The sequence below is a fragment of the Brettanomyces bruxellensis genome, chromosome 7 (assembly GCF_011074885.1).
Source record: "Brettanomyces bruxellensis chromosome 7, complete sequence".
Taxonomy (NCBI): Eukaryota; Fungi; Ascomycota; class Pichiomycetes; order Pichiales; family Pichiaceae; genus Brettanomyces; species Brettanomyces bruxellensis.
Genome location: NC_054688.1, coordinates 923401 through 944317, shown reverse-complemented (window position 1 = coordinate 944317; position 20917 = coordinate 923401). Strand labels below are relative to the sequence as shown.

General features: G+C 36.4%; 5 protein-coding genes and 1 non-coding gene across 6 annotated transcripts; 1 reads left to right on the top strand and 5 right to left on the bottom strand.

Annotated features, from left to right (window-relative positions):
* Positions 1 to 604: 604 nt before the first annotated feature.
* Positions 605 to 4385, bottom strand: BRETT_004891 (uncharacterized protein; the record flags this gene model as incomplete). The annotated part of the gene is made up of 3 exons (XM_041283378.1): positions 605 to 1780; positions 1846 to 3173; positions 3236 to 4385. The coding sequence occupies 3 exons, from the start codon at positions 4383 to 4385 to the stop codon at positions 605 to 607; spliced, it is 3654 nt and encodes a 1217-aa protein (XP_041136730.1).
* A 593-nt stretch (positions 4386 to 4978) lies between these two features.
* Positions 4979 to 8232, bottom strand: BRETT_004890 (uncharacterized protein; the record flags this gene model as incomplete). The annotated part of the gene is made up of 3 exons (XM_041283377.1): positions 4979 to 6795; positions 6848 to 8033; positions 8083 to 8232. The coding sequence occupies 3 exons, from the start codon at positions 8230 to 8232 to the stop codon at positions 4979 to 4981; spliced, it is 3153 nt and encodes a 1050-aa protein (XP_041136729.1).
* A 3567-nt stretch (positions 8233 to 11799) lies between these two features.
* On the top strand, positions 11800 to 11871 carry BRETT_004889. The gene has a single exon. It is a non-coding gene; the product is annotated as a tRNA-Pro (tRNA).
* Positions 11872 to 12352: 481 nt separating this feature from the next.
* BRETT_004888 (uncharacterized protein) lies at positions 12353 to 13780 on the bottom strand (the record flags this gene model as incomplete). Its single annotated transcript, XM_041283376.1, has 1 exon — positions 12353 to 13780. One exon carries the CDS (start codon positions 13778 to 13780, stop codon positions 12353 to 12355), a length of 1428 nt encoding a protein of 475 aa, XP_041136728.1.
* Positions 13781 to 14770: 990 nt separating this feature from the next.
* Positions 14771 to 16006, bottom strand: BRETT_004887 (uncharacterized protein; the record flags this gene model as incomplete). Its single annotated transcript, XM_041283375.1, has 1 exon — positions 14771 to 16006. The coding sequence occupies one exon, from the start codon at positions 16004 to 16006 to the stop codon at positions 14771 to 14773; it is 1236 nt and encodes a 411-aa protein (XP_041136727.1).
* A 908-nt stretch (positions 16007 to 16914) lies between these two features.
* On the bottom strand, positions 16915 to 19545 carry BRETT_004886 (uncharacterized protein; the record flags this gene model as incomplete). Its single annotated transcript, XM_041283374.1, has 1 exon — positions 16915 to 19545. One exon carries the CDS (start codon positions 19543 to 19545, stop codon positions 16915 to 16917), a length of 2631 nt encoding a protein of 876 aa, XP_041136726.1.
* Positions 19546 to 20917: the final 1372 nt, after the last annotated feature.

The following is a 20917-nucleotide window of genomic DNA, read 5'->3' as shown; positions in this document are numbered from 1 at the left end:
TGACATGACGGGAAGATTCAATCCCTTTTATATGACAATCTAAGCCCTCCAAAGACATCCATGAACATTTAGATAACGGTAAATTTAGGATGCATAGATAGAATAATAGATAGTTCGTCGCGTCGTAAATTGTCAGTAATTACTAAACAATGCGTAATGATAAGGAGACAGACGGAGAAGAAGAACACAAAAAACCGGAAATTCGTACCGCAAATTTCATAAGCGCTAACTTGTGAAGTTTGTAGCGCAAGAAGTGATGCCTCCAGCTGCCTAGTTTAAATTTACGGTGTCACTACAAATTTCGCTAGTTCTTAGTTTTATTTCGCATTGTCTTCTTGTTAACCTTTTATATTGCCGTTTCTCCAAACAATGCACTCAATCTCTTCAAAATATTTACCGGATCTGTATCACCTTGAAACCTAATTCTTGGTCAAATTTCATTCCGATCTAATTGCATGAGTAATTGGATGTCTGGAATCTAAATTATTAATTACCAAGTTATCAGTTATGACGGGTATCTTTGTATTGTAGAACAGCATCACAAAAAAAGTACATGTATCCATATGCATATAAATGTTTAGATATTTAGTATGAAATGCTATTATCAACAGGCAGGCTTGATATAAGCCCTATTTAAGTTGAATATTTCACGACAAAACACACACCAATCAACCTCTCTTAAAAACTCAGGGGTGTTGCTTATGACTAATCTCTTTTTCAAATTACCATTTGCCTTTCTTTTCTTGATGAATGTCTCTTCCAGCTTAAATAGTTCATACATCAGTTTCAAATTCGGCTGTATAATGACATTTAGCCGGCGAACCCTCACGTACATATAAGCCCTTGGCAAACTGATCATCAATCTATTCATAACCTCAGCAATGCAAACAGTTGCAGATCTGGAAACTCCGACTTGGCAATGGACTAACACTTTGCCTGAATTTTTCCTGCAGGTATCAATAAAATCTAAGGTATCGTTGATCTTTGTAACAATTGTTCCAACACCATCGTCATTTATGTTTTTCATAAGCATTATCTGTTTAACATTGCACAAACTGTCCGTTTCTGGATCCCTCTGATCTGGTATGGGTGTTATAATTTCGCACCCTGAGTTCGTCACGGAAGTTGTATACCGGATGTTATCTAGCCAAGGCACAAATTCACCAACACTCACAAGATACTCGATTCCCAAGCATGTAAGCATAGAGAGGCATGAAGCATGCTCAAGCGATCCCAAATACATGTAAGGTAATATTTGTGATGGGAAAGAGCCCATAACTGGTTCTAGAGGGTGTGGTGGTGGGGTGGCATAAAATGATGAAAGTGATGTTGACGATGAATTGCGAGATAATGGAATGGCCCTTATTTCATTGCTTGAATTTGCAGTATTGTGTGTGATCATTTGTGGAGCAGGTCTGGTTCCAATACTGGAAGTGACGTATCCAACACGTGATGTTCCCACTTTTCCCGAAAATTGTCGTGTTCTGCTTGTTCTGTCTCTCATCTGAACCGCATGGGACCGCTTGTTTGTAGAAAAGTTTACTCCGTTGTAGCCTCTTCCGTTTGGTACCGGTCTCGTTCCAACAAGAGTAGTACCAACGGCTCGGCTACCAAAATGGCCAGGACCTCCAACACGTCTACTACTACCAAAGCCCGTGTTCCGTCTCCTAGGTCTTAACAAAATAGATTTAATGCAGGAAGCATCCTCTTCAAAAGTGAATGCATTCTTCTCCACATTATGAAAAACATATTGGCTTTTTGTGTTTACAGGCGAAAATTCCTGCAATATTGGTTCTAGTTTATCCAAAAGAGAATAGTCCGATTTGAATATAAAAAATGGACGACCATAATCTTTGTGAAGCTTACAAGGGCATCATCAAGTGACAAACATTCTGCATACATCACAAAGCATGCTGCTAGAAGTGATGTTTCGGTGTATCCATCAGAACAATACAATAGTGCTGGAAAATCCGATCCACCAAATGCGTAACATAACTTGCAAATATTAACAATATTAAGAATATCCTCCTCTGAGAGATCAACAAGCGTTAAGGATCCCGATGGTGGGAAGTCAATTTGTGCTTGACTAATATTGTGCATGTCAGTCAATGGTATACTATCCTTCCCACTCATGAAAACTTTCTTGAGTTCCTGTAGATTGGTAAATTCGGCACCTTCGTAGCAATGAATAAACAACCTCCACCTTGTTTTGGGTAACGTTATCAAGTGTGAATCCAGTTCTTCATTTGTGGTATTCTTGGGGTCCATTTGATCCTTTGTAAGAGTAACTACCGTGTTAAAAGGATCGCAATGCAACGGATTATCTGGTAATTTGTATTGTTCAGTGGGTATTTGTTTGTTTCCGTTTACCCTAATCTGCAGACACTCAAAGTCGGTAATATTTCCAAGCCAGACATGGCCCGTAGATATTGGGGTAGCAGTTGACATCTTTGAAATTTCAAGACGTTCCCTGTATAGATAATTTGAATCCCAATTGTTGAAAACATTCAAGTCATAACGTGAACAGAGTGCTTCCGGTGCCTTCAAGGAACTTTGGGAATCCATTACAGGAATTGCCAAAAGATTAGACTTGGCCAAGCGCGATTGTGTTGGATTGCATATCAGAATGGTGTGATATTTTGTTATAACGCTTTGGTCTATATTGGTGCTTTTCTTGAGAGATAAGGTATTCTTATCTTTTTTACTCTTTCTAACTTGTAGTTCTGGATGTTCTTTAGCATAAATCAATTGAGCCATTCTTAAAAGACGACATAATGAAACACATTTGCAATCCCCGGTTGAAAAGTCAAAGCATGACGGCTTGGGACAAGCGGCTTCATTTACACAGCGATCATGATCTTCATTAAAGCAATAAACAACAAGATCTGACACATTGCTCATCTTAGATACCTGAATATGAAAGTTTCTCAACGAGACTCCAAACTCCGGGTCCATGTCCTTAAACACAGGCAAAAGTCTCGTCAAAAGGCAATCATCTATAATAGTTTCGGTGGATACCGGGAAAATTAAACCAACCTTTGATATCAATGAGGTTAAAAATGCATTAAGATCTGTTACCGATTGCGATGATTCTAAAACATCATCGGCCGAAACGGTACTTCTGATCAGTCCTGTTGATTCAGTTATAATATCGCTATATTCAGAAGATACTTCTCCATGTGAGTTACACGACCTGATAACCATTAAATTACGAATACCTTTGGGACATGAAGACTGACAAGATTTGTAGCTGGTCTATATGGTGAAGGAATAACAGAGGCATCTGGATCGTCTGAATCATCGGAGTCTGAATTTGTATCCATAACTGAACTTTGATACTTCTCAGTCGAAGAAGTACGCCTCATTGCAAGCTCTGGAATTGGATCTACGATTTCTCTATTTTTCTCTTCATCCTCCCTTACCCTTTCTTTGCTCTTTTCCATATAATTGCATCCGCATGCCCCTAAGAATTGTAACTGCGCATAATTGTTCTTGTGAATACCATGTAACCATGGAAAAACATCATCAGATTTCGGCAGAGGTGTCAAAAAATGATGTTTCAACATGTCAATAAACTCTTCTTGGTCAATTAAATGAACCGTTGGAAAATGTCGTAAGTACCTGTGATCATGAAAATGTGTTGATTTAACGTCAAATGGATCAATGGCCAATGAATAGGGTAATTTTTTTGCATTCGTTTTATCTTTCGCCGTAATTGTGGAGTTGTATTTCTGGGAAGAAAGGTCATCAAACGCAAAGTCAAGTTTTGTCCTAGATGTATCTAAACTTTCGAGAGAAGTAGAATTGGCTCTTTTTTTAACTATATGGTGTTTCGTGGGTATAGAAAAATCTTTTGTATCACTAGAAGATAGAGAACTGTTAATTGCCTCATTATCCCCTATTTGCGTTTCGTTCTTGATGCTGCTAGTTAAATCCGATAGTGTTCCAATATCTTTGAAGTCTGCCGATTCATTACCTCCCGTGGGTCGCATTGCATCATCCAGCTTGCTATTGACAGACATAACTGATGATGATCTTTCATTCGCTTCATCCTGCATCATAATGGATGAACCAATTGGGTCATCAGAATTTGAATTTGTAATTTCTTTCGTATAATAATCTGAAAACCTTTCAGGGGAACGAAAATTTGCATTTCCAATTGATGTTCCCCCACTTTTGCTGCATTTTTGTGAACTGTATACATTGTACAATTGACCTGTCGAAGATGAAGTTATTTCCGATGGGATGATTTTCTTTTTGACATTCTTCGTAAGAACCGAATTCGAATTTTTGCTAGCGTAATCCTTACTAGATCTAGGCGTGCCGACCTTCTTGTCCTCAAAAGAAGATGGTACTCCAGCCCCTATTGAATTTATTGTGCCCATAGAGACTATTGAAAAGAACTTGAAAGGCAACCAAATGTAAACGAAAATAAAAGGGGGAACTCCCCTGTTTAAGGAGGTTTATTCCTTATAGACCTTAAAGGATGACGAAGCTTATCGGATACAAAAAAAAAGCTGGAATGTTCACCTTTAGAATTGTAATGCAACTAGTACAAAACCAGCCCTAATTTCACAGCTTGTAGAAATTTGTCCTGTGGAATACCAGGTCCTCCTAATTAATTGAACTTTACTTGAGCAAGCACTGCAGTATAAATAATGCGTAAGAGTAGGCACCATCAAATACAGGAAAGGCCAAGTGAGAAAAAGAAATGTTTCGCTTAAGTAAATTCTCCTACTTCCTGTTTTTCCGACTAGAAAAAAAAAACAATAAAGAAAATTCGGGAGTGATGACTTCCTATATTTGATGTCACTGAATTTGAGATCGGCAGATAAGGTCACGAGGTATTTTCCAAAGCTCAAAAGCTATTTCAAATTACCGTTCTTAATTTTACGTACCATTTATTACCATTATATTTATAATTATAACATCACTTCGCTAGATATTCATTGCCTTTCTTTCATAAAAGCTTTGCGTCTTAATTTATGAGACTCAACATATATTTTGTGAAGTTTCTATCCGTAGCTTGAGACAGCCTATGTATGAACTCTTCCGCATCAGAAGGTGTGAAGCCCACTTGGCTAATTAATATATTAGCCATTTGTTGGCAGGTTGATGCATTCTGAATAGAGACGCTGTCATTTCCGTTTGTTTGTTCGTTGGCACCTTTCGTCTTTGCGTTTTCCCGCCTTAACGTATTTGCGTCAGGAACATAATTTCCAGTAAAGGATATTGTCCTCATTAACCGTGTAACTTCTAAAAGAACACCGTTTCTAAATTGTGCATCCTTTAATACATGTTTGTCCCTAATTTTAAATGTGAGCTCAATACACACGAGGAATGAGTTACCCACTAAAATCTCATCCGCTTTTTCGAATACATTATTATCATTCTTGAATGTATCGTTTTTGTGCCAAACTTGTCCGGTTCCAAGGCTATTATTTAATGCAATTAGTTCCGTAAGAGCTGCTTTAACAAGAGAAATATCATTTTCTAAATAGCTACAACTGTAGCTGAGCATCAAATTGATCACTGCAATAAGAGCATGCTTATTTGTGTCATTCACAATCCATATTGAGTCCATATTATCACTGGACACGGATGTTAGGAAGGAAATAAATGATCTTTGAAGCTCTAAAACATCCCTCTTAGTTATATCATCTCCTATGTTCTCTGTTGATTGATTAATAAATGCGACCACCTTATGGACTAGCGGGGCCAATAGTGATGCTAATAAACCGTAGACTGGCTCGCTCTTGCCACAGAAATGAAATATTTGCGACACAAAATTGAGAAAGTTTGAAACCTCAGGCATTTTTCTTTTCTCAAAACCATTCATTGTGATTGTAAAGTACTTTGATGAGATATCCTGTAGCATTGAGCTGTGCTCTGTATCTAATTTTGAGAGCAAGCTGAGTAATCTAACCAAGCAAAACGAGCATGCTTCCCGAACAACATTGTAGTCATCGAATTTTTCCAAAGTTATAAGTACCACTTGGGAAATCTGTTCAAGGATCCCGACAAATTTATCGGTTAGTTGATTAGCCCTAATGCCTTCAACTCCCTTTACTAACGTTCCGATTAGAAGCAATGAATGATGTGCTTGTAAAAGAAGTTCAAGATTAATATTGTCAATAGCATTTATGCATTTCTCCAAATTAGAGAAAAGTGGTTGTAAAACACCTTGCAAAACAATAGTTCCCTTATTCTCGTCATTAGTTAAAGTAACAAGAATTCCAATCGCCTCAAAAAGATACATTTGATTCTCAAAGCTACCAGATTCCTCCACTAACGTCAAATCAACGTCATGTAAATCAGAGTTATTCTTATTTGCCGTAATAGAGAAATCAAAATCTAAAAGTGTTGTCACACTCTTCACCAATTCAATAATCACGTAATCATCCACTTGCGGACGAGTCAATTTAATGAACCTGTAGAAAAGATACCAAGTACGAAACTTCACCTTCGGGTTCTCGCTGAAAACGCCAAAGTTTGAAACAAATATTTTAAGAACCTTGAGTAGTGTCTCATTTTTATTGACTCCTTCCACCTGAATATTTGAATTTGTGAAGAAAGTGTAATGTTTCATTATTAATTCAAAAAACAGAAGTTGAATTAATGGATGACTAACAAGGATAGTTGTTGAATTATCCACTATCTTACACAACATCTCATTAAACACAAAATAAGGTCTAGATGAATTTATCATAGTTTTTGGAAGATTCATCTTGTTATTTCTAAGCATCTCACTGTAATAATTCAGCTGATATAAGCCTAATTCAATATCCCTAATTACTAATTTTGTTATCACCCCGATCTAAATGATGAAATAAAAAGGTATTGATACTTTCTATCATAACATCCAAAGAAAGTGTATCATTTATGACCACAATCGAATCTTGAAAAGATGCAAGTTTTGAACGCACATCATTGAAGAGCTCAATTGATTCTTCGTCATCACCATCATCACTATCGTCATATCTCATCTTGAGAATAATCTTATTTAATAATGAGGTCAGAATTTGATCGTTATCCAACGCTGAAAAGTCAAGATCTTCATTAACAAGGTTCCTCTCCAAAAATAAAAGATATGCCCCAATAAATGGAAAGACCTCGAGTGATAGATCATCGTATTCGTTCTCTAGAAACTTGAAAATTAATGGCATAATTTCAAGTATTTTTGAAACGCACGTGTTCCTAAATTGATCATACTTGAGTTCCTCGTGACTGCTTTTTTCCAAAACCTGGACACATTCAATACCAAGCTCACGGCAAAGACGAGCTAGAGCCTGTGCAAATTCAAATTTTACATTCTTGACGTCAAGCTGCATCTGGTTCAAGAAACTACCTAAATGCAAAAATGTTATCAATTCAAGCTTCTTGGCAGGTGGCATTTTCTTGTGAAGTATGTTAATAAAGGTGTTTGTTGCTTCTATCTGAATCTTACTATCATCACTTGTAAGGCATCGATAAAAAAGTGAAAGAAATTCTTGATCGAGAATAAGATTAATCTCTATCCATGATGAATAAAATCCTATGGCCGTCAATATGCCGATGACGATTTCTCTAAAAAGTGCTTTGGTCTCTATATCATTCGAAGAATCCACAGTTTCAGGTGATGAAAAATGGCCAAGAGCCTGCCTCCATGATCTAACCATATCAATCATCTCATTGTCTCTAATATGATCCTTGAGAAGGCTAGATCTCTGGATGTCATTTTTATCCTTAATTATCATCTGATCTCCGATTTCTTGATGAATAATCACTAAGGTCTTCACATAATAATCTGTTGCCAAAGCATTAAAATTACCATCAGCCTGTGAAGCCATTCCCAAAAGATCTTTAATGATTGTCGGGTAACAAGTCAAAGTGCAGTGAACAAATAAAAGACCAAGAGTCTTCGCAACTGCATTCCTAAGAAATACTGGCTCAATCGTACCCTTAGTAATGATGTACTTCAAGTAAGAGTATACAGCATCCTTTAGAACAATTTTCTCGTCATCTGATAACGTAGGGACCCTTTCATCAAAAACCTGAAAAGATAAAAAATTTTAAATTGAGAGAAATCGCATCACTACCAACAGTAGCCGAATTCAAAATGGTTAGACAGTGTTTCCACCCATCAGTTGATGATTTGAATTGCTGTATGAACTCCAAAGCTTGTTGTTTCAAGCTATTATCGTTGCTGTAGCCCGAGGCAATCTCAACCGCTTGCTGAATTTGCGCCTCCATTAAGACTAGTTAAGTCAACTAATTGAAAGAAAATATTTGCTATCGTGTCTATGATAAAGTTGGAATATGTAAAATGTCAGTTAACTTGTGGTATATATTATTTTAATAGTTATGTCTCGTTCGTATATCTACTTTCTGAATATGATAAAAAGAACAGTCAGAAGACAACACAAAACGCACAATGTGTTATTGATAACGCTCAGTTTCTCAAAGAAAAAAAAATGTTCCTGTCCTGTAAGAGTACACTGCTGCTTTAATACGCTTGAGTCCACAAGTGTCGTTAACAGGTATAGATAGAGGATGATTTCATATTAGTCTTTCTCTGTAGCTCGAGATAAAAGGGATCAGTTGAAAAATAAGGCAAAAATGTTACGACGATGAAAAAAAATTTTCCCAGCGGAGAAGTGGTGCTTTTTTTTTCTTTTCTCGTACGAGAAAACCGGCACGGGACATAACCATTTCTTATCGACGCGTCGGTATTTTATTTAACTTCTGTACAGATTCGGAATGTGTGTTTAATTTAATTATTTGCTGGTATACATACTTAGGACTTGAACCTTAAAAATAAGCACTTAGAAAAGAAAACTAAGGATTATCTCCACCATTTTCTTTGCCGATTTTTGATTTGAGGAATGTAAAATGAGAACTGATAACGTAATTACGATACATTGGCAAGGTGCACAAGTTACGTCCTTTACTCCAGAGTAAATGTGTTACTAAAAGGATTACCGAAAGAGTGAATAAATTTGAGAACGAAAAAAAAACTTGATTGCCTTTAATTTATTTCCCATTGAAATGGGCCAATGTATCTATTATTCACTTTCTTCATTTCTTCTATTTTCGGCTGCAAGACTTTCGTGTTGGTCTTTGCGAATACCACTATTATTATGACATTTATCATCCGTGTAATAGACGTATCGACAATCACGTCTATATAAAACTGTCCTGCCTTGTTTATGCCAAGGAAACCTCGCTCGTAAGGATTAAAGGTTTTCAAACATATGCATTTTCCCATTTTTATGAAGTACATTTTACCCTCTTTCTTGGTGATCTTTTTACTTTTATACTTTTCCTTTTTTTAGTCTTAAAAACACTCAATATACTAGTTATAACGTCAAACTTCATAAAGTAATCGGCGTCACACTTTAACGAATGAATTAAAATATTTCAATATATTACCTAATTACTAAGTTAACTCTTCTGTCAAAGTTGTCATGTATTTATTGAATAATTGTATAACTGCAACTGTACCACAAAAGTATGGAGCAACTATAAAACAATATAAATTAAAAGTAGTAGATTCATTGATAATAACTTGTTCAAAACTGCAACGCTTTGTATCACATCCAGGAAAAAATATCCTTCAATAGGATTATAGTTCTTTAGATCCGTCTTTCTCTCAACTTATCATTTTTCAGTCTTACTCCTCCTCAATTTTTTTGATTCTTTTTGCTTATATATTATCTTTGTTCAGTCTTATATGTGCTCGTATCGCTTGTTAATACATCCATCATAAAGTGATCGACGTCAATTTCGAATGACAAGATAGTTTTTAACATTTATTTACAATTTCTTTTTTGCAAACCTTCCTTTGTGAGAAATGTTCTGATCACTATGCTTACATTGTAAATCTTAATTTCACACTACTAGCATCAACTTCTATATAAATAGCTAATCAATGATTGCAAATAAAACTTCAAGAAGAAGAGTCATTTATGAAATCCCTTATACAAAATTATTGTTCAATACGGGGGAAATTTTTTATGTATTACAAACTTTATTATGTTTTAAAGTTGAAGTAGTGATTTATTGTTGAATACATAAAAATATTACCTAGTATGAGGCAATCTATTGAATATCATTCGGTTTCTTTGTTTTGAGATCTGTGTTATTAGTGTGCGCCAATATTTGGTTTAGTTACGTAATCTGGAATACGAATTTAGTGAAGGCATGTGAAACTTCTTTGTAAAGTGTTGATCTTCGATAAGAATTGAAAAGGAAAGTAAGGAAATTTTGTTAAACCAAGAAGTGGCGAAGAAAATCGAGAAACTCAGGAAACGACATGTTGTAAAGTTTTCTTCATATAATTAAGGGCTTTACCATTTATGTGCTGCTGAAATATGCGTCATGTAAACAATCATGTGGAGTAGCAAAAGTTAACGAAATTAGGCAAGTTATTAAGGGACCAACTTACTGATATTATTTCTACTATAGGGTTAGTATCAGCTGCGTATGTCGAAACTTGTGTGTTATAATAATGCTTTCTATATTTATAGTTCATAAAGCTTCTACCGGTGTTTGGCTTATAATATGTAAATCAAACTAATGTTCAGACAAATATCAGAAATAAATCGCTGTGAAATTTTTTCGGATATAGAAAGGGACTTCTTTCTCTTTAATGTATGTCAAAACAATGAAGCCCTCGAACAATAGTGTTCAAGTAAGGAAAGATGGTATTGTTATATCATCTGACTAATATGAGAACTTGCCGGAACCTATGAATTATAATAATGTTTTATGTGTTAATAACGCATAATGGTTCAACTGGTATTTGATTTATAATATGTGAATCAAATTAATGTTCGGACAGATATAAGAAATAATTTCTCCCTAATCTACTTTCGGCTGAGAATGACCTATTCCACTTCTGCGGAAAAATATCTCTTATATGTATGTACTACTTTTTCCTTATATACTATGTGTCTCTTAGGAGGGAAGACGATTTTATTGTGTAAATTGCAATAAATATTCATATAAGGAAATCCATCTTGAAGTGAACCTTCAGCTGAAACCAAGAGTAGCCTTCGGGTTCTCGCCGGATTACAAACGTGTTCGTGTCGGACATATGAGAATATTACCTAGTATTAGGTAATCTATTATTATATGTCATTAGATTTATTTGTTTTGAGATCTGAACTTATTCTAAACTAACGAAGATTTAGAATAATATCTAATAGAGACAATCCTGGATAAAATGCACTAACTGTGTATGTTAGGGAATCAGCAGAAAATTAATTATGCGCGATCATAATTCTGTTTCTGAGAATTAAATCTTTTTTTTTATTATGTATGATTACCTCACTTTATTTTCCTTTTTATTTTTACTTTACTTTACCTCTTTTTATATAACTTGTTTCTTCTACGAAGGAACGAGACCCGATAGCCTATTTTGCAATACAACTAGTTCGACTCCACTTTGATGGTAACAGAGTAAAGGAAGTAAATTCATTTTCTTCTATGGTGACACATACACAATTGTTAGAATGTTAAAGGCATTAACATTATCACACAAACCACTTAGTACATTTATATCCACCCACTTAGGTAACCGACCTTACAATTGTCTGAATCTCCCCGACTGCTAGGTTCTTATTAGTTCTATTAAAGAAGGAGTTTGATAGTTAAAGCCCGGGAGTAACTCATAAGGTCTCTCTTAACTCCGACACTCTTAACTCCGACAATATATCTTTAGACGGATTTGATAATCATCTAAAGAATCCTTATAATTCAGGTTATTGAAAATATTATTTTGTTACCCTCAGTCTGACCATTTACAAATTTTGTTGTGGGTTAATGGTCTAGTGGTATGATTCCTGCTTTGGGTGCAGGAGGCCCTGGGTTCAATTCCCAGTTGACCCCGATTTTTTTTTTTTATCTTCCGGACTGATAAAGATTTACCTGTTTTGTTTGATAAAACTTTTTGATTATGTTTACAAACTAGTCGTTAAAGTTTCTTTTTGTTCCAACCGGCTGGGTGTTTTAGCAAAAATGTGCCTTTATTAAATATAAGATATATACAGTTGGTTTTCCACCTTTGTTCGAGAGAATGAAATAGTAAAAAGAGTGATAAGCAGGTACTCAACACGTGCATGCGCAGAGACAATACCCGTAGTATTTTAACAATAATTCATGTATTGAAAACAGTACTTTAGTCAAATAAATTATAAAACACTTTAAGTAAAGATAATACTGAAAACTGTATGTAATCTCCACACATTTAGATGTGCATCCAAAATCGATTATTATGAAAGGTTAATGTTTCAACCAACAAGACAAAACCAGGACAGTTGTACAGTTAAACCACTTCACTGTTATACGCATCCAACAATATTCATATTAACTAAGTTCCCCAACAATACTCCACAAGTTTCTCCATTTTCACTTTTTTGCGCATTTGTCCTCTTATCCAAGGATGCTCAAGCATTTGACGAGGTGAAGGTCTCTTACGCCCTTCTTTTGTTAAGCATACCTTTATAAAGTCTTTGAAACTGGTTGACCAATGGATTCCTTCTTCTGGTTCATCTTGCAGATTGGGTTGAAATTCTAAAATGATTAAAAGTAAATCAATTGGGGAGATTTCTAAGTTTGAACTTTGAGCAGTGAAAGGAAAATTACCCATAGCACCTTCCAACAGTGTGAGACCCAAAGACCAAACATCACAACTAATTGTGTAGGGTTCATTTCTTATCCTTTCTGGTGCCATATAAAAAGAAGTGCCCGTAAAAGTAGTGGCTAACGAATTAACAACTTCTCCGGAAACACCAAAATCGCACAGTTTCACATTTCCATGAACATCTAAAAGAATATTTTGAGGTTTAATGTCCCTATGCATAATTTTTTGCTGGTTTAAATAAGAAAGGCCTTTGAGGACACCTTCAGCAACCTTTCCCAATGGCTTTTCACCTATTCTCCCATCCCTTTTCTTAAAGGTTTTATATATCGCATCCAATGACCGGCCACCCATATACTCCATGCATATACATATGGATGCATCCTGTTCATTCAGGAACGCACCGTAATATTTCACAATATACGGACTTTTAAAGCGTCTGTTATAGTTTAGTTCTCTCACAATCTGCTTTTGAAATTCAGGAGAAGGATCCGTGGTTATCGTTTTGAGTGCAAAAATCTGGCTCTTAGAATTTCCAAGTCTGCACTTCTTCACAGACCCGCCATTGCCTTCACCCAACACTTCTAGTGTGTCCAATTTGCCTGCTTCTGCTATAACTTTCCACTCTGCACCAGAAAACTCACTTATATCTTTATCCAGAAGAACTTGACTTTCATACTTATCGGATAATTTCAACTTCGTCTCAAAGTTTTTGATTAATGTAGGAGAAGTATCAGCTTTTGATATATCCAGGTCTACCACAATCGCTTCTGAAAGGCCAGCTTCTGAAGCTTCAAATGAATCCGTCTTAGGAGCATTTGGAAGAAGGAGAGGTTGCGAATTAAACTCTTGGTATTTTTCGTCCTTCGAATTCATTTTCTTTCCCAAAGGATCAAGAACATTAAGCCTTAACGATGTTGGACTTCTAGGACTAGACAATTTCTTGGAATGACTGTTATGGTTGATGACATTTGCGGAGAGGAGTGGCATTCCTCCACGTATTCTTTTATTTTTAAAATTTTTGGGTAACGGAACGGGACACAACTCTGGAACGGAGCTTTGAAATGCAGTGCTCCGGTTTTCGTCCTCCATTTTTGCAGATCCTTTCAAACTTCCGGTCGAAGATAAAATTGGTGGTGTCACAGATATTGTTACCATTAAGCTTTCCGTATGTTGGAGTTCAAATGCAAGATCCTGCAAAGAACAATAACTGTATGTGTAAAAACGAAAGAATATGATCAAGTAGGGGAATGTTAAGCCAACCCCAAAAGTTTAAGTTTATGTCGAAGAACCAATTTGAACAAAGTATGTGAATGAGCTAGAAGAAAAAAAATATTATATGATTAAATAACGAAACGATTTGGTCACAAGCAAATACCCTACTGATGACTAAAAGTTATCACCTTAGAAAGAAAACTAGATCTTGTACTTTTTAACGAGGATGCGCTGTTAGCGGTATATACATTTCCATCCCTGATACACGGTTTGTACATTATTATTACTTTTTTTTTTTTTCCACCCAAAACATTTTTGCACGATTGTTATGGGCGATAAAGCAAAATCTTATTTACCTTGTGATTAAGGATTAAAATATAGCTAAGCAAAAATCAATCTATAATTATTGAACAATAAAAAATGCCTTCCAAAATCAGGAGAAAATGGATATACTCAAGTATTAATATGCCAAATTCTAAAAGAAATCACCAATGGGAGTGGCAAGACTATGGAAATTTCCGTACAGGGGTGCTAAAGGATCATCATTGCGACTTAAATAAGTATCGATTGGAAACGTAACGGGTATACGATGACTTTGAAAAATAGCACGTTGAAAACGAATACAAAAAAATACGATATTAGAATAGTATAACTTTGAATAGTTTTTCACATGAACTAAAAAATGATCCAGAGAATAAAGAAGAAGCAGAGAAATGGCTCAATAGACCCCAACCGTTCGGGCCAAAAAATAACAAATGCATATAATCTAACGTATGCAAATGTAAAAATGCATGTAAGAAAAGTAAATGAAAAATGGAATAGGATACCAGAAAGCAGGAAAAAAGCATAATATAGGGATGTAAGAGATATGACATTAAGTCGTTAGAAAACGCGATCATAGAAATGAAAGCGAAAACCCCGTTTAAACAACAGTCACTCGCTGGAATCATCATTGAAGGTTTCGCAGTCAACTTCCAGTTTTTTATCTCTTGCAACATTGCGGAAATGTTCGCTTTTCAGAGTCAAACTCTTTCGAATATTCATTTCCACTGGTATGTATGCTTTTCTTCCATAGGAAAACCCGGGATGGAAGATGGTCATCAAGAGAGTAGCAAGTGAAACCATTAACGCCTCAAAAAACATAAACATGGTTTCATTATTTGCCATATCACTACTGAATCCCTCAACCATTTCAATCAAACGGTAGATCGACCTAATAAAAATCAAAATAACTGAGACTGTCACAGAATAAAACAATGGGACAAACATCTTTCTTTGGCGGACGTGCTCAAATTCCTTGGAAAAGATCCTGGAACCATATCGTTTTTTTGAAATATAACATCTGTAACAAAAAATGAACCATAAAATTAGGAACAGAGCCATTGTAAAGACCTGATATGCGAGGCCAATCACCATTACATTGGATCCAACTCTGGTTGATTTATGATCTGATAATTCTATAGCCGCCATAGCACCTCCCGCTGCCTGAAGAACAATTGATATAAGATCGCAGATGATAAATATCAACGAGTATTGCATAGGACGTAGGATTGAAAATGCCTGCCCCATTACAACAGTCAGCTGGGCTAAAATAAAGTAAATTCCAGCCATAAGGAAGCAGGGAGCAAGTGTAATACAAACAAATTGCATAACATAGGCATCAAAATTGTTAAGGTTATAATGCGACCAGACGCGGGACGAATAACCTAAAACTTCTAGGAAAATACCACACATATATGTAACAAAGAACCACCACTGCTTGGTCATAATACCAAATACAGCCTGTAAGACCAACATGAAGCCAAAAACGATTGCTAATGCTAAATTTCCTCCCAAAGAAGGCCGGTTTCCTTCATACATGGTATTGGATTTATATATTTCATTCATAACCTCTGAAGCTGTGGCAGCCTCAGCAGCAACAGAAACTATAACTTGGGGGTCTGTCGCTGTTGCCTGAACTTCAAGTAACGAATAGTATGACATAGTAGCCTGGAGCTCATCACCAATATTTGAATAACTTACATTTGCATCCAAATTTGTTTCAGTTTTCATCACCGGTAGAAGAGATGAATAGTAGTAACTTGAAGCTGAAGCATAAACTGATGTAATTGTTGCAATCGGAATTGTAACGGCAGTTTCAACAGAAACTGAAGGAAGTGTGGAAGACATTTCTAGTAACACTTTTCAACTATTTTGACTGCTTTGCCATTTATCAGCAGGCAAGGATAACGAAGTAAAAGACAGGAACTATCTAACAAAAGAACAAGTAAAGGAGTTACAAAAATTCAGGAGAAGATGCAAAGAGGGTCTAATACTCATTATATATCCGAAACAGTTCAACCGATGCTTCTAAAAACAATCACTGTGTTACGTTTATTGTAAATAATCTCCCAAAATATCATCACAGATGATTACCCTGTTTAAAAAAAGAAGCCAAATTGACTATTTATCAAAGGGCAAAAATGACATCGATGATGTCAACATAAAGAAACAGGCTTCGGCTCTTATCTACAGGGATTGCCATTACAAAAGGGGCTTGTACTAACTTTTGCAAAAGTAATTAATTATGACGTAAAATTCGGAATTGCTCTATATCCGATGAAATTTAGGCACAGTAATTTTTAACATTATGAAAAGGGGCTTTGCGAAATTTAGAAACGGATCTACTGCCACACCATAATTCATCCGAAGATCCGATTACTTTTCTGGCATATCAAAGGAAAATTTGAAGAATATGCACGTTGCGGAGGGTTTTCGCAGTATTCCGGGGCATTCTGACAATAGATCGCGAAGCCCAGATTCAGATTTACCGCTCCAAACAATAGGGAGGAGGGGAGAAAAAAAAACGGTCCCAAATTGTTTTTAAAAAAAACATTAATAGAACTCAACAAACTCTAACATTAACGTTACATATTCAATAGCTTATTGTTCACAATCACACATCCCCAAGAATCCAAATTCATCTTAAATCTAATGGACGAATAACAAGCAAAAGAAACAACTATTGTGATAAAATAGGGTTTTAGTTAAACTGAAAATTATTCCGACAAGAAATAAAAAAATATTCCCTGTATCCTTCAGTTCCTCCTCCGCCTTTTCGTTCCAGTCTTACCTGCCCCTGACTTTTTACGAGAACGTTTTTTGACAGCTTTAATCAACGTGTCCTTACCTATATCTTGGTCAGCCGTTTCTTCTTGTTTCTCCTCATCATCTTCCTCCCGTTTTTCTATTTTTGCATCGTCGTCAATCACATCTCCAACATATTTAATTCCCCGCGGTCTTTCCATTTTTATCTCTCCTGTCCGATAGATAATTGTTGGGTGTGTATACGAATTATACTTTCTGGTTAGTGCAGTCTTTACCGACGCTGGAATCTTTTTCAATTTATCAACCATACGACCCCTTCTTCCGACTCCAAGATCCATAATATTATCCCAGTCCTCTTTGGTCAAATAGTATCCGTCAAGCATTTTGAGTACATCATCAATACCGGATGCTCCTTTTTCTATTAAAGGTTCTGTCAGGGAGGTCTTCCAATATGGAACATAAACTAAACGGAGCTGCGTATTACTAGTATTTGTTTTTGTAGAAGAGTGATACTGCAATTGTTGTACAATCCGTCTATATTTCATGGTCTTTGAATTCTGACCTAACCACGAAGTAAAGAATATTCGCGAAGTGACCCTTCCGCAAATATATGACCCTGGAAGAATAGTAGACATTACTCCATAGAATGGAAGCAACGACCATTGTTGTTCGCCACTTCTGACAGCTTGATTAACGAGGTCAGACTCAGAAATTACGTTAGAGGCTTTCTCAAGCTGACGTAGGGTTGCGTAGTTTTGCTTATCTGGCGGATAATTAAAAACAGCAGTCGGCTGTGTCGATCTGTAATTTTCATGCATCATGAGCGGCACCATGTCGGCGTCTGCGAAAAAAAGATTGATTTTTTCATTGATGTTGTAGGTAGGCTTAGCTCCATATAAATTAGAACTTAATAATCTTCCGACAACATCAAATGGCTTTAAGGCCACCTCCTTTTTCCATGACCCTTGTATTTGCGCCGTGTTTTTGAAATCCAATGTTTTCTGAGTTCGCGCAACAGTTGACATAATATTTATTATTTGTCGAATATCATTATGCGTAGCGGCAACAAGTTCGTCCACCACATTAGGATCAAGATGCAAACCTTCTCTATGTGCAATAGTCATTAATCTAGAACGCATTTCTCGCGCCGTTGGTCGCCTCCAGGTCATGTCAAAGCAAACACGATCAAATGCTCTCATTTTAGGAAGCGATTTGTCATTACAAATAAGGATCAACGGTGATTTCGTGATCCTACAAAATTGAGCCAATAATGATACTCCACCATTGTCGCCGGATGACATACCATCAACCTCATCCATAATAAGGACAAACCTCTTGTCATTAGTGTCTTGCTTTATGTCGTCCGTGCCTTTTTTAAAGTAGCCCGCCACCGAAGTATTATCAAGGCACACTTTAAGGCCCTGATTTAGAAGCTTTTTCGAACGGAAATCACTGGCATTCTTTTCCACGATATCATAATTTAATAGTTTTGCCACAAGATTTGCAGCTGTTGTCTTACCCGTACCTGGAGGGCCGCTGATAAGAACCGCTTTATAATTATCGATCCCTGCACCCTTAGAATACTTCCCTCCATGCGATTTAGTAAACCAAGTGTCCAACCAATTGTAGAGCAGTTTAACGTTACTCTTATTTCCGCAAATTTGCTTCAATTCGGTTGGAGCGTATTTAGTCGTCCAAAGCTCCGCGGATGGTGAAACTGTAGTTGAAAGTGAATTTGAAGAAGTAGAACTATACTTACTTGCCTTGTGCTTCGTTGTCCGTGCCTTTTCCTTTCTCTCTTCATCTTCAGCTTCAGCAATTGCATCATTAAGTTCCTTCTGCTTTTTCGCCAACGCCTTTTTTGCACTCTCACCAGAACCTCCATTTTGTGGCATTTTTTCCAACAATTGAATAAATCCATTTTCATCAATACACTTAATATGCTTCTGCTTTATTGTTTTGACTTTCTTTGGACCGGCATCTTTTCCAATGACGACTAAACTAGTTCGACCACTCACGGATTTAGTTATTCTTGCTCCATATTGTGATGCAACACGCTCACATTCTTCCCTATTTAAAGATGGCAGGACTCCTGTGAACACAATCGTTAAACCATTCAAACAGTTCTTTCTGGCGACAGGAAGATCAATCGGCGGACCCGAAGCCTCAGACTGAGCATCCTGCTGTTGCTTGGCCTTAAGCTGGAAAAAATTCATTTTTGCTGCCTCTGGATCAATCTTTAGATAACTCTCATCAGCATCCGGAATACTCTTGAGTACTTCCTCAGCAGTTGAGAACGACTTATCTGATGGTATTGTATTAACCACCTGTATTTTCTCCTCATCATGGTGTTTCTTGACTGGTGCTTCAGCAGAGTACTGTTTGTGCTCAGCGTGTAGTTTCTTTTTTGGCGTTTTGGCATTCTCCTCCTTAATAACCACCACATCATCAGAATCACTCGAGTCAAGGTTAATTGGCTCTGGCTTGCGCTTGAAATATGATGACCTTCTGGCAGGATTCCCGACTAATTTAGATTTAGCAACATTCGAACCAGAGCTTTTTCTTTTAATCTTCACAATAATTGCGATATTCAAAACAGTTAGTACTCTTCTGATAAACATATATGCCTTTAAAAATGGACGTTCATTTACGTACCCTGTGAATGGCAGACTTGCCGAAGAAATCATCTAATTTGGCCATTACGAAACCAAAATTAAAGATTTTCAAATTAGCTTGTACTACTCTTTAAATTTGGTCGTCCCTAACGGTATGCTTCAGTTCATATGAATCGGACAAGGTGGGTAACGCGTTTTTCAATTCAGTGATGGACCTTCAACCCTACGCGATGCGCACTCATAAAAAAGTAAAAAAAAAACGAAAATAACGGACCTCCAACATCAGGGGACATTTATCACGTGATCAAATTACATTTGCATTTATCCGCTAATTAAAGCATAAACACGGCTCAAGTATCTAAAAACCGCGGGATCTTTGATTTTAATTAGGCGTGAAAAAGAAAAGGATGATGTGAAGAGATCCGGGAGTAAATTGTAAACGTAACAAAGGCAGTAAATATCTAGGGGTAAGACAAAAAAGGCTGAACAGGGAAATTAAATCCAAAAAGCGTATGCCTCTTAAAACGACTTTAGACCTTCTAAACAATCAATAATTCTGCAGATTCATGAAAATAAAGTATTATAATAAGCTCAAAATGAAGAGCAAAAGAAGGAGAATTAAGGGCTGTGTTGACGGATTGGCTTAACTTAAGTGAGGGAACGAGGAAACAAGAAAAAAACGGTTACCGAGAATGGTTCTTCACTCGCTCATAATGAAGCACAACTGTTTTCATAAAATGAAAAAAATACCGGAAAATTATAAAATCTTATCCGTTGACCGGAAAAAGATGATCGATTTTTAGAATAGTGAGGGGAGAGCATTTTTTTGGGGTTACATTGTACTAAATTCTCACAATTTAGCACCGCAAAAAGAAGTTGCATAATTTTCTTATGCATTGTCTACAGTTACTCCATGAACTTCTGTCCTGAAAAGTTCGAATTAAAGAAAAACTCCAACAGCAATATGTAGACACATTAATTGTTTTATACACTTCCACGTTGAACCATATTATGATAGCCATAGAGTTTATGGGTTATGACTATATCAATACACGTAGATTACCAAACAAGTAACTTAGCCTCCTTTTTGTCATCACTCCCCGAACGTTTTTTTTTTTTGGATATCTACTGCCCCCACCGCTATGAAAGACCCGACGGAGAATAATGGTTCCAGGAATCATGTTATTTTTTTATTTTTATTTTTTTTCCTGAGCATGCCGATACCAGGGATGTATGTGGCTTTACAAATCTCTTGTTCATCTATATTCAATGAACTACTGAAAGACAGACAACGGCTATTATGCAACATAATTGAATCAGTTACAACTTTCAAACGCTAGTCGAGCATCTACAAAAGTGCGACCGCACTTCTATTTTG